We start from the raw sequence: 14,540 nt of genomic DNA, 5'->3' as shown, positions 1-14,540 counted from the left end.
ACACACACACACACACACACACACACACACACACACACACACACACACACACACACACACACACACACACACACACACACACACACACCTTTCAGTATGGCAGTCTGTGACAACCTGTGGTGGTGTGGAGACACTGGGATCAGACATGGCAATCTTTATTATCAGAAAATAGAATTGGAGCATTGGACTTCAATGTCATTCTTACTTGGGCAGAACATTGTATTAAATGTGTCAGTTTGATGTGGAGGTTTGAGTGGATAGGCTACCTGGTTATCAGAATTATTGGAGGAAAGCACGATATAGAACTAGCCCTAAGCCACTTCACACTTCAATCAAACTGTGAATTCCTACATCTGCACAAGAACTACAGTAGTAAAACTGAATAAACTGATACATCACATCCAGTATCTTAGAATGGTGATTACAAGGAAAATCAATGATGAACTTTTGACAACGCAATTAAACATTGTGTTTGACAAGTCATCAGAACGAGAACCTAGCTCCTTGCCTCCCGCTCCATGGAGGAGGGTACTGTACAGTATGTGAACAGATAAGGTTTTAATTTGGAGAGGGCGCTGTGTCTTTGTGTCTAACACCAAAGCAAGCTTAATAAACCCTGTGTTTGTCTACCTAAGTGAGATAAGCGCTGTACACAGAGACACGGTAGAGACACAGTAGCAGGAGGATTAATACCAGTGTGTTGATGTCAGATTAGGATGCTTACAGGCCTTATGATCCACTCCCCCTGCCACAACGCAGTGCAGTTGGGTATGAAGTGGGTATGGAGTGAGAGTGTTTACATCAACACAGCCTGATTAGCTAGCTAAGCTAATGGAGGTTTTGTAGAGTGTGAGTTTGAAGTGAATTCAATTTACATGTGAGAGTATGTACTGTTTAACCGACCCAGGCCTCATATACACTACCATTCAAAAGTTTGTGGTCACTTAGAAATGTCCTTGTTTTTTAAAGATTAAAATAACATCAAATTGATCAGAAATACAGTGTAAACATTGTTAATGTTGTAAATGACTATTGTTGCTGGAAACGGCTGATTTCTTTTATGTAATATCTACATAGGCGTACAGAGGCCCATTATCAGCAACACTCCTGTGTTCCAATGGCACGTTTTTTTTAGCTAATCTAATTTTATCATTTTAAAAGGCTAATTGATCATTAGAAAACCCTTTTGCAATTATGTTAGCACAGCTGAAAACTGTTGTTCTGATTTAAAGAATCAATAAAACTGGCCTTCTTTAGACTAGTTGAGTATCTGGAGTATCAGCATTTGTGGGTTCGATTACAGGCTCAAATGGCCAGAAACAAATAACTTTCTTCGGAAACTCGTCAGTCTATTCTTGTTCTGAGAAATGAAAGATATTCCATGCGAGAAATTGACAAGAACCTGAAGATCTGGTACAACGCTGTGTATTACTCCCTTCACAGAACAGCGCAAACTGGCTCTAACCAGAATAGAAAGAGGAGTGGGAGGCCCCGGTGCACAACTGAGCAAGAGGGCAAGTACATTAGAGTGTCTAGTTTGAGAAACAGATGCCTCACAAGTCCTCAACTGGCAGCTTCATTAAATAGTACCCGCAAAACACCAGTCTCAACGTCTGTGAAGAGTGAAGTGAAGAGGCGACTCTGGGATGCTGGCCTTCTAGTCAGAGTTCCTCTGTCCAGTGTCTGTGTTCTTTTGCCCATCTTAATGGTATTTTGTGGGTACTAACCCACTTTTGACTGGTACTGTATATATAAGGTATAGGTAGCCACACAAGAGACACAAATAAGAGCCATGTCTTATTGAGAGCAAACAAATTTGAGAGAACCTTTGAATATATGACATACAGCATGTACAGTTATAGGATCCTAATTTGAGCCAGTTTGCTACAGCAGGAAAATAATCCTGCAGTAGAAGGAAATGTGAATTATTATGTGGATTATAATTAATTAACATTTTTCTAGGGGTTGATACATTTTTTTGTCAGGGAAAATCAAGTGGAAACTACAAACTTTAGAAGCAGTTTTAAACCTCAAATACACTACAAGTTTGAGCGTATATAGCAAACGGCTATTGATCAAATACAAAACACAGACATTTCTCTTTGTTTCATAGTCCACTCAGCCAGACAAAAGGATACTCCAACAGCTTCCAACTTCCATTTCTTAATTTGACATTTTTTCTTAGAAAGAAAACTCCCTGAAAGTCCTTGGACGAGCTCCCGGCTCATAGCATCATCCTGTCTATTGTAAACAGGAACTAGTTCATCTCACATCCTGCGACCCCTGAATTCTGTTTCCCATTTGTGTCAATGTGGCCAGCTCTGTTGAGAWGCTGGCTGTTGAATAATTGATTGGTCCATGTATATGCAAAAGTATGGAGCATCTCAGGAGGTGTGTTGGGGAGCAGCTTAGCAACGCAGAGCTGTGGTCAGTTGCCAGGCAGCCGTTGTGGAGGCGTGCTATGTGTGTCTCTGGTGTTTCTGTGTTGAGTGTGTGAGAAGAGGAGTGTTTATGTGTGTATGTGTGTGCATACGTGTGTCCATCTGTGTGTGTTTATGTTAAAACATTTTACTCACGTTGGCACTCCATGCAGCAGGCACCCTTCACGTAGGCAGGCGTGGTGCCCGCTGGGCACTGAGGGGGAGGGCAGGAGATAGTCTCACACTGCACCGTGCCGTTCTGTAGGAGAGAGAAAAGACAGGAAGTCACTCAAACTGACAGGCAACAGAATTAAACGCATCTTAATATAAGAGGTCAGGGGAGTATTCAGTCTTAAGAATTAAATAAGTATGAGATGCATACTGTATCTCTACCTCTGTAGCTCACCCCAGTCCTCTCAGATAATTCAACTTTGCTCAAAAGGAACATGTACAGTGGTTCCTCAATTAAATGTTGAGCTTATGCCTGGTTAAATAAAAAAAATATGCCATGACCATTTGTGGTAGATGGTGGCAGATTGTGGTAAATTGCATCATTCTGTCATTGCACCACACTATCACAAGGGGGAGTTAGAACACTGATCTATCGGTAGTCGGAACTTTCGTACAAATTGACTATCTTTTCGTAAATTAATGGGGGTGTGAATGTTTCAGTCCAAGAGTCTCTCTTGTCTGCCGCTAGTCCTGCATCAGGCAACCCCCCAAAAATTGCTTGCGGGTGGTCCCGGAGTTCAACATTTGGATAATAAAATAAAAAAAATATTCAGCCCTCCTTTTCCTGTAGTACACAATCATCTCCTTAGTCTTGATCATGTTGAGGGAGAGGTTGTTGTCCTTGCACCACACTGTCAGGTCTCTGACCTCCACCCTATAGGCTGTCTCGTTGTTGTCGGTGGTCAGGCCTACCACTATTGTGTCATCGGCAAACTTAATGATGGTGTTGGAGTCGTGCCTGGCCGTGCAGCCATGAGTGAACAGGGACTACAGGAGGGGACTGAACACGCACCCCTGAGGGGCGGATGTGTTGTTACCTACCCTTACCACCTGGTGGCGGCCCGTCATGAAGTCCAGGATTCAGGTGCAGAGGGAGGTGTTTAGTCCCAGGGTYCTTAGGTTAGTGATGAGCTTTGAGTGCCCTATACTGTTGGACGCTGARCTGTAGTCAATAAATAACATTCTCACATAAGTGTTCCTTTTGTCCAGGTGGGAAAGGGCAGTGTGGAGTGCAATAGAGATTGCATAATCTGTGGATCTGTTGGGGCGGTATGCAAATTGGAGTGGGTCTAGGGTTTCTGGGATAATGGTGTTTATGTGAGCCATGACCAGCATTTTCAAAGCACTTCATGGCTACAGACGTGAGTGCTACGTGTTAGTAGTATTTTAGGCAGGTTACCTTGGTGTTCTTGGGCACAGGGACTATGGTCTACTTGAAACATGTTGGCATTACAGACTCAGACAGGGAGAGGTTGGAAATGTCAGTGAAGACACTTGCCAGTTGGTCAGCGCATGCTCGGAGTACACATCCTGGTAATCCATTTGAATGTTGACCTGTTTAAAGGTCTTGTGCATGTTTCAGTGTTACTTGCCTCGAAGCAAGCAAATAATTAATTTAGTCTGGTAGGCTCGTGCCACTGGGCAGCTCACGGCTGTGCTTCCCTTTGTAGTCTGTAATAGTTTGCAAGCCCTGCCACATCCGATGAGCRTCGGAGCCGGTGTAGTACATTTTGATCTTAGTCCTGTATTGACACTTTGCCTGTTTGATGGTTCATCGGAGGGCATAGTGGGATTTCTTATAAGCTTCCGGTTTAGAGTCTCACTCCTTGAAAGCGGCAGCTCTACCCTTTAGTTCAGTGCGGATGTTGCCTGTAATTCATGGCTTCTGGTTGGGATCTGTACGACATGAAGCCATTGACTGATGTGGTGTACTCCTCAATGCCATCGGAAGAATCCCAGGAAATATTCCAGCCTGTGCTAGCAAAACAGTCCTGTAGCTTAGCATCTGCTTCATCTGACCACTTTTTAACTGACCGAGTCACTGGTGAGTCCTGCTATAATTTTTGCTTGTAAGCAGGAATCAGGAGGATAGAATTATGGTCAGATTTGCCCAATTTTTTTTTTATTTTATTTTATTTATTTTACCGTTATTTTACCAGGTAAGTTGACTGAGAACACGTTCTCATTTGCAGCAACGACCTGGGGAATAGTTACAGGGGAGAGGAGGGGGATGAATGAGCCAATTGTAAACTGGGGATTATTAGGTGACCTTGATGGTTGAGGGCCAGATTGGGAATTTAGCCAGGACACCGGGGTTAACACCCCTACTCTTACGATAAGTGCCATGGGATCTTTAATGACCTCAGAGAGTCAGGACACCCGTTTAACGTCCCATCCGAAAGACGGCACCCTACACAGAGCAGTGTCCCCAATCACTGCCCTGGGGCATTGGGATCTTTGTTTAGACCAGAGGAAAGAGTGCCTCCTACTGGCCCTCCAACACCACTTCCAGCAGCACCTGGTCTCCCATCCAGGGACTGACCAGGACCAACCCTGCTGGAGGGCGAGTGAGAGCTTTGTACGTGTCTCTGTGTGTGGAGTAAAGGTGGTCTAGAGATTTTATCCCTCTAGTTGCAAATTTAACATGCTGGTAGAAATTAGGTCAAACGGATTTAAGTTTCCCTGCATTAAAGTGCCCGGCCACTAGGAGCGCCGCCTCTGGATGAGGGTTTCACTGTTTGTTTATGGCCATATACAATTCATTGAGTGCGGTCTTAGTGCAAGCATCGGTTTGTGGTGGTAAACAGACAGGTATGAAGAATATAGATGAAAACTCTCTAGGTAGGTAGTGTGGTCTACAGCTTCTCATGAGACACTCTACCTCAGGCGAGCAAAACCTCGAGACTTCCTTAGATATCTTGCACCAGCTGTTGTTTACAAATATACATAGACCGTCATCCCTTGTCTTACAAGAGGCTGCTGTTCTATCCTGCCGATACAGTGTACTGTGTACAGTGCCTTGCAAAAGTATTCACCCCCCTTGGCATTTTTCCTATTTTGTTGCATTACAACCTGCAATTTAAATGGATTTTATTTGGATTTCTTGGAATGGACATAAACAAAATAGTCCAAATTGGTGAAGTGAAATGATTTTTTTTTTTTTTTWATTCAAAAAATATAAAAAACTGAAAAATGGTGCTTGCATATGTATTCACCCCCTTTGCTATGAAGCCCCTAAATAAGATCTGGTGCAACCAATTACCTTCAGAAGTCACATAATTAATTAAGGAAAGTCCACCTGTGTGCAATCTAAGTGTCACATGATCTGTCACATGATCTCAGTATATATACAGTATATACACCTGTTCTGAAAGTCCCCAGAGTCTGCAACACCACTAAGCAAGGGGCACCACCAAGCAAGCGGCACCATGAAGAACAAGGAGCTCTCCAAACAGGTCAGGGACAAAGTTGTGGAGAAGTACAGATCAGTGTTGGGTTATAAAAAAATATCCGAAACTTTGAACATGCCACAGAGCACCATTAAATCCATTAATATAAATTTGAAAGAATATGGCACCACAACAAACCTGCCAAAAGAGGGCCGCTCACCAAAACTCACGGACCAGGCAATCATTAATCAGAGAGGCAACAAAGAGACTAAAGATAACCCTGAATGAGCTGCAAAGCTCCACAGCGGAGATTGGAGTATCTGTCCATAGGACCACTTTAAGACGTACACTCCACAGACATAGGCTTTACGTAAGAGTGGCCATAAAAAGCCATTGCTTAAAGAAACAAATAAGCAAACATGTTTGGTGTTCGCCAAAAGGCATGTGGGAGACTCCCCAAACATATGGAAGAAGGTCAGATGAGACTAAAATGTAGCTTTTTGGCCATCAAGGAAAATGCTATGTCTGGCGCAAACCCAACACCTMTCATAACCTCGAACACCATCCCCACAGTGAAGCATGGTGGTGGCAGCATCATGCCGTGGGGATGTTTTTCATCGGCAGGGACTGGGAAACTGGTCAGAATTGAAGGGATGATGGATGGCGCTAAATACAGGGAAATTCTTGAGGGAAACCTGTTTCAGTCTTCCAGAGATTTGAGACTAGGACGGAGGTTCACCTTCCAGCAGGACAATGACCCTAAGCATACTGCTATAGCAACACTCAAGTGGTTTAAGGGGAAACATTTAAATGTCTTGGCATGGCCTAGTCAAAGCCCAGACCTCAATCCAATTGAGAATCTGTGGTTTGACTTAAAGATTGCTGTACACCAGCAGAACCCATCCAACTTGAAGGAGCTGGAGCAATTTTGCCTTGAAGAATGGGCAAAAATCCCAGTGGCTAGATGTGCCAAGCTTATAGAGTCATACCCCAAGAGACTTGCAGCTGTAATTGCTGCAAAAGGTGGCTATACAAAGTATTGACTTTGGGGGGGTGAATAGTTATGCACACTCAAGTTCTATTTTTTGTCTTACTACTTGTTTATTTCACAATAAAAAAACATTTTGCATCTTCAAAGTGGTAGGCATGTTGTGTAAATCAAATGATGCATACCCCCCAAAAATCTATTTTAACTCCAAGTAGTAAGGCAACAAAATAGGAAAAATGCCAAGGGGGTAAATACTTCCGCAAGGCACTGTATAACCGCCGGCTGTATGTTATTCATGTCGTCCATCTGAAGGTGACCCTTTATCCTTTGGAACCACACAATTGCCAGGTGGACAGTAGGCCTCTTGAAGCGATAGAGGAAATCAACAAGATCCACAAGTATTCTTTCACAATAGCTGGTCTTATGTCATCTGTATTTTTWAAATTTTTAAATTTTATTTATTTTATCCCATTTTCTCCCCAATTTTCGTGGTATCCAATCGCTAGTAATTACTATCTTGTCTCATCGCTACAACTCCCGTACGGGCTCAGGAGAGACGAAGGTCGAAAGCCATGCGTCCTCCGAAGCACAACCCAACCAAGCCGCACTGCTTCTTTAACAGCGCGCCTCCAACCCAGCCGCACCAATGTGTCGGAGGAAACACCGTGTACCTGGCCCCCTTGGTTAGCGCGCACTGCGCCCGGCCCGCCACAGGAGTCGCTGGAGTGCGATGAGACAAGGATATCCCTACCGGCCAAACCCTCCCTAACCCGGACGACGCTATGCCAATTGTGCATCGCCCCACGGACCTCCCGGTCGCGGCCGGCTGCGACAGAGCCTGGGCGCGAACTCAGAGACTCTGGTGGCGCAGCTAGCACTGCGATGCAGTGCCCTAGACCACTGCGCCACCCGGGAGGCCCTGTCATCTGTATTTTTGAGCTGCTCTGCCCTACTCCGTGGTGGATAACATCCACTCTTCATTTATGTAATGGGCTGTAAGGCACAAGTATCCTATTTTTCTAAAATTGTCATTCCACATGTCAAGTGTAATTGCGCCATTTTATTTACCAAAGTTCTCTCAACTCCAGGACCACCCACCAGCTGATTTTGTTAAGCCTGATGCAGGACTCTAGTGCGATAGGAGAAAGACTGACTGAAACATTTACACCTCCATTAATTTACAAAAGGAGAGTCTAATAGCTCGGCTAGGTGTGAAAAAGCCCCCAATTTGTGCCACAGTTTAGACTACCGACAGATACTGTGGTCAGTCATAGTTGAGACCTATTGTGAAGTGTAGCCTAATGGCCAAAAAAGGGCAAACTTGCAATGTATTTGATGCTTAAGTACGCCAAAGTACTCAATATCACAGACCAGATTTAGCCTTACGAAAAATACATCAATCCCTACAAATATATATATTTATTATAATCCACATAGTAATTAAAACAAAATTAGCTGTAGCGAGAGGAGAGACTGCATGCTATAGACAATCAGAAAGAATGTCTTTAACCTTAATATAACTTATTTTGAACAGAAGCCAGAAATGAGTGAGTCACTCAGCCCTATTTATTTAACTAGGCAAGTCCATTAAGAACAAATTCTTATTTTCAATGACGTCCTAGGAACAGTGGGTTAACTGTCTTGTTCAGGGGCAGAACAACAGATTTTTACCTTGTCAGCTCGGGGATTCAATCTTCCAACCTTTCAGTTACTAGTCCAACGCTCTAACCACTAGACTACCTTCCGCTGTTCCTGCTTCTCTTGCCTATGTGAGTGTTTGTTTAAGATCCTACTGATTCTGTGATCGCCAAGCCTCATGCAACCGCAAAATATCGGATATAGCAATTTCACAAATCTGGCAGTTTTTTAAACTTTGCTATGCTGTATTAAAGGCTTTACATTTTTTTCACATTAGAACATACTCTGGTATTACTTTTACTTTATTTATTATTGTTTACACTGTTCCAAGCTGACAGATAAATTATATTGTAATCTAACGGCACCTGTTTGTCATGCAACAGCATCTCTTGCACTTTTGACAATGATTTTACATGAGGCCTAATTCACATGATATGCCTCAAATACTTATATCCACTAGAGTAAGCATAAATAATAACATTTTTCCTTTAGATTATTTAAATGTACCTATATCATGTTTTTTTAAAGTTATCCCTTTGGAGCACATGCAAAAGGGATTTGGACTTGTTCAACGGGAGTGACAAAATGTATTACAATTGAATTTGAATGAACTGAATGATGAGGATGAAGAAGAAGAGAGTGATTGAATTTAGAACAATAGTGTAAGAATTGCTCTTCCTCTGTCCCACGAGCACACTCAAAATATACTTTTTTTTGTTCCTACTTTGTCAGAAGAAGCTGTAACTGGACCGTAGCTTATTACTTACTAAAACTGTTGTTACACTATAAGGTTTTTATTGTAAGAGAAACAAAAATGGTCTGTTATATTCCATTATATTCTTAAAATATATGTGTTGACTGAATATACGCAAGTTAATGGCAAAGCCATAAAGCTCCGCTACTAAGCATAGATAAAAAATAATTTTAAAAAGGTTTCACATATTTTGAAGACCTGAGCTATTTAATGTAGGTATTTTATTTATTACATTTACACATTTACTTGTAGAATGTTACCGATAACAACAATAATAATCTGGTGGCATTGGTAGAGAGACAGGCGGAGAATGGAGTGAAAGTGCACTGTACTGTAAGTATGCAACAACGCTGTGGTCCAAGTGTGGTTCAGCAGCCTTTCCAATAAATTGGAATAGAAAAGAAGCCATCCACCCTTGATGGGCTATCAGCAGGACAATAGACTCTTGCCGAGTTTAGGGACTTTAAATGTATTAATGGATGTTTGCGAGGTACGTTACTTCACCCATCTCTTTGTATAGCCCACCACATGCATTGTTTTCCAATCAGATCTGGATGGATCCATAACGAATTACTATGGGAATAAATATCACTGAATGACAAAAATATTGGAACAAAGTAGGCTATTAGAATTGAAGGCAACAAATTGTTGCTTAATGAAACACCCAAAGTCATCCAATTCTGATAATAGGATTTGAAGCAATACGCTACCAGCATGTGGTCAACTATTTCAGCACCGTTTCGTGCTGCTTTGAGAGGACTGGTCTTGATAAATCCATTTTTTATTTTCACTGAATCTCCATGTGGGTATTGGTTAGCCTACAATTAGGGTGTGGAAATGTTAGGATTATTTTGCTCTTCACTCGCAGTCGCTTAGTAGCTTAGGTCTACTCCCGACCGGTCACATTGTACAGAGCCATATCTTCCTAACGGAAACCCTGAGGCCTACATAGGCTACCTTAAATTTCATTTGAGTTTTTCTTGGAATAGAAACACCATGATATTAATCAATTTAATTAAGCAACATTTCTAACAGTATAAACAGCACAACAAATACATKAATAATTTACAAACAAATTATAATCAATCCCATATAGTCTGTTAACAAAATCGGTTTTAAAGTCTCTAGTACAACCAATATTAAAAACAGTCAAATGCATTTGTGAATTCAATTGCTTTAGCCGACGTGTTGCGGTTTATTCATTGTTTAATTATTCAAGGTTCCCTTTGTTATTTCGTTTTAGAACTAAAATGCTGTATTTAAAGACATGGATGACTTGTATGTGTCACGACTTCCGCCGAAGTCGGTCCCTCTCCTTATTTGGGCGGCGTTCGGCGGTCGACGTCACCGGCCTTCTAGCCATCACCGATCCACTTTTCATTTTCCATTTGTTTTGTCTTTGTTTTACACACCTGGTTTCAATTCCCTAATTACATGTTCATTATTTAATCCTCTGTTTTCCCCATGGTTTTTGTGCGTGATTGTTTTATGTATGTTCGGTCCGTTATTGTGTCCTCGGTATTTACGACATGTTATTGGAATATTTGAGTAAAGTTACTTGTGTTACTCATCTCTGCTGTCCTGCGCCTGACCCCTCTGCACCAGCTACATCCAGACCATTACAGTATGCTGTGTGATGACACACACAAATGAATGATTGATATACTTTATATTGAAGTAGGCCTGTATGCCAATAAGTAAGTTACGCTAAAATAGCTACAGTAAACAGGACACTAGGTCTACAGCTCCATGTCATTTCAATAACTTAACATCTCAAAGATGTCCTCTGGTGGTCAAACTAAAATTAACTAGCATTAATGGAGACAATGGCTGAGAGTAAAATACGATGGTGTCATGCACTCCAACGTGCCATACCATTCTGCAGCACCCTTCAAGCTGTGCTGCAGTATGATGCAACTTTTGAAGGAAGAACCACTGTATGTGACTGATCCACCATAATTGATAACATCTTAATGCCGTGACCTTTGAGTTTCAAAGGTCGCGGCTAATTGCCACACATAAGGTAACGAACACGTCTATCTAATGGCATAATTGCAGTCTGCATCAGGGAAGTGACACGTCGATGAGCACCGATGATTCATTCGACGAACGGGGCGGAACGAATCGCAGACGATAATTATCATCTGTCGAGAGTAATTAGGTGCAATGTAGTGAGAGATGTGATTTAGTCACATTATACCAATGTAATGTACTGAGAAATATGTGATCTCCTCAGTTTCTCAGCTGCAGGTGCTAAGCCACAGATCCACCCCATTGGCTCATTTCAGGAGTAAAGTGGCATAGAGAGTAATGCATGTCCTATAGCTGGGAGAGTGACAGAGGTGAAATCTCTTTTGATGTGGTAAATAACCACAGCACTCTCATAAGTATTTACGCTCCTTTGACATACTTGGTGAAGAGGAAAGTAGACCCTTGAGAGGGTCTGTCCAGCATAGCTGAGTCCTGGTGCTCTGTTTCATCCTAGTTACTGTGTATGTTTTCTATAATTCCTCAGTGTTTCTGTCCTGTTTTCTTTAAATATCTAGGGCAACACTCCTCTCAAACCAATGAAGTAATGAGAACATAAGCCATCAACAATGGAGTACTGCCCCCCCCTCCCACCAACAATTGATTAACAGAAGACAAAAACATAGGCAGGGACAACTATGGGATTGAATCACTCACACACACACATGTTTGTTTTACTATCTTTGTGGGGACCAAAAAATAGATTCCCATTCAAAATCCTATTTTCCCTAACCACTAACCATAACCCCAATCACTAAAATAGCCTTTTTCCTTATGGGGACCGGTGAAATGTCGGCATTTGTACAGATTTACCTTGAGGACTTCTGAAGCCCACAAGGATAGTAAAACCAAATGCACGCACACAGACACACGCGTGCACACACATACACACACCAGTTATATACAATGAGTGTACAAAACATTAAGAACACCTTCCTAATATTGAGTGCACCCCTGCCCCTTTTGCCTTCCGAACAGCCTCAATTTATTGGGGCAGGGACTTTACAACGTGGTAAAAGCGTTCCACAGGGATACTGACCCATGTTCACTTCCCACAGATGTGTCAAGTTGGCTGGATGTCTTTTGGTTGGTGAACCATTCTTGATACACACGGGAAACTTTTGACTTGCCCATTTACCCTCTGAATGGCACACATACACAATCCATGTCTCTGTTGTCTAAAGGCTTAAAAATCCTTCTTTAACCGGTCTCCTTCCCTTCATCTACACTGATTGAAGTGGATTTAACAAGTGACATCAATAATCCAAGCTTTCACCTGGACTCCCCTGGTCAGTCTATTTCATGGAAAGAGCAGTTGTTCATAATATTTTGTACAGTCAGAGCACACACACACACACACACACACACACACACAGTACACACACACTGATATAGCCCACCGTGCATGTGCAGTTCCTGCAGCCATCTGTCAATGATTCGTCCTCTCTGTAGACGACCCCCTTGACGCTGCAGGTCCTCTCACAGTAGCATCCATCCAGACCATTCATCATCTCCTCTGCTCTGGACAGCTGGCCAAGCCAGGCCCAGATACAAAGGGAGGGAGGGGGATGGAGGGAGGGAGAGGGTCTCAGATCGGTGCATATAATCCATCTATATCAGTGGTCACCAACCTGTTGATCTCCAAGGCATTCGTAGTCGATCACCAAACATTTCTGTAAAAACCCCAAAAAGCCTTGCGTTCCTATGTTTTTTAAATTTGTTTTGTGCTGTTGGCTGGAGGTGCACTTGATTCAGCAGCCCTAGCCCCGGAAAGGCAAAGTGTTCCCATTTTTAGCCATTTCATGTGTCTGAAGGTAGACTCCGCCTACCGGGCAGGCCCAGAGAAGATCAAGTGAACCTATAGGCTTACCGCTGGCCAATCAGATAGCTCAGACCACTGTGTCTGCACAGTTTCCTTGAGCCATAGACTGTAAAAAATAAATCTCGAATGCACAGCAAAACTTAAAACCATGACTAGAGAGAGACTCAACACATACAGCAAAAGGCTGCTGTTTTTAAAAGTATGTTCATGTTTAAATTGTTATTCAGCACTGTCAACACTTTGTTCAACACTTTTATAAGCCATAAAATGCACGTTCTCGCTACTTCCACTCACAATACAACCAGCACGGCAAAGAATGAGTATAGCAAATTATTTCCGATAAGCTTGCGTTGTTATTATAATTATTATGCTCTCTCAGCTGTGCTTCATAAGTAATACAACAAATGATCTATTACCAGAGTGATCATACACCTACATTTTGTAAATATAATTTCAAAATGGTCTGAGAAGAACAAAAATGGCAAGGCAATTCAAGATTAGCCAATATGCAATGATAATGTATTGGGCCTATAGCCTACTGCACAAACGTCATTGCTACTGTTTTTGATTGGTTAATGTTGCATAGGCTTACATTTTCTAAGTCATGTAAAAAAAAATCTGAGCGTGAGATCTCAGCTTGCATTTTGACTCAGAAAGCGATCATGACTCAGAAAAGGTTGGTGACCACTGATCTATATACACATGAAACGCATTCTACTACAAGCCTTGCTAGAGTCAACCATGCACTAAAGGAGATCTACAGTGTATGACATCATCAAAGTAGATTCATATACATTGCCTTTGGAAAGTATTCAGATCCCTTAACTTTTTCCAAATTTTGTTAGGTTATAGCCTTGTTCTAAAACTGAAACATCCCAAAAATGTATCAATCTACACACAATACCCCATAATGACAAAGCAAAAACAGGTTTTCAGAAATGTTTGCTAATTTATTTAAAATACCAAACTGAAATATCACATTTACATAAGTATTCAGACCCTTTACTCAGTACTTTGTTGAAGCACCTTTGGCACCTTTGGCAGCGATTACAGCCTCGAGTCTTCTTGGGTATGACGCTACAAGCTTGGCACACCTGTACTTGGGGAGTTTCTCCCATTTTTCTCTTCAGATTCTCTCAAGCTCTGTCAGGTTGGATGAGAGTTGCTGCACAGCTATTTTCAGGRTCTCTCCAGAGATGTTCCTTCAGGTTCAAGTCCGGGCTCTGAAGTCCAGGCTCTGGCTGGGCCACTCAAGGACATTCAAAGACTTGTCCCGAAGCCACTCCTGTGTTGTCTTGGCTGTGTGCTTAGGGTTGTTGACCAGTTGGAACGTGGACATTCACCCCAGTCTGAGGTCCTGAGTGCTCTGGAGCAGGTTTTCATTAAGGATCTCTGCGCTGTTCATCTTTGCCTCGATCCTGACTAATCTCCCAGTCACTGCWGCTGAAAAACATCCCTACAGCATGATGCTGCCACCACCATGCTTCAC

At 42.3% G+C, this 14,540-nt stretch overlaps 1 protein-coding gene across 1 annotated transcript in view; it reads right to left on the bottom strand.

Moving 5' to 3' along the window:
• Positions 1-14,540, bottom strand: part of LOC111952863 (protein kinase C-binding protein NELL2a-like) — a 94,330-nt gene that overhangs the window by 58,987 nt on the left and 20,803 nt on the right. The window contains exons 8-9 of the mRNA XM_023971821.2: positions 12,630-12,758; positions 2,577-2,679 (exon numbers count right to left, since the gene is read on the bottom strand). Coding sequence (XP_023827589.1) covers positions 2,577-2,679; positions 12,630-12,758 — 232 coding nt within the window. The remainder of the gene's footprint in view (positions 1-2,576; positions 2,680-12,629; positions 12,759-14,540) is intronic.

The sequence above is a fragment of the Salvelinus sp. IW2-2015 genome, linkage group LG26, assembly GCF_002910315.2.
Source record: "Salvelinus sp. IW2-2015 linkage group LG26, ASM291031v2, whole genome shotgun sequence".
Classification (NCBI taxonomy): Eukaryota; Metazoa; Chordata; class Actinopteri; order Salmoniformes; family Salmonidae; genus Salvelinus; species Salvelinus sp. IW2-2015.
This window is presented reverse-complemented; position numbering and strand designations above follow the sequence as displayed.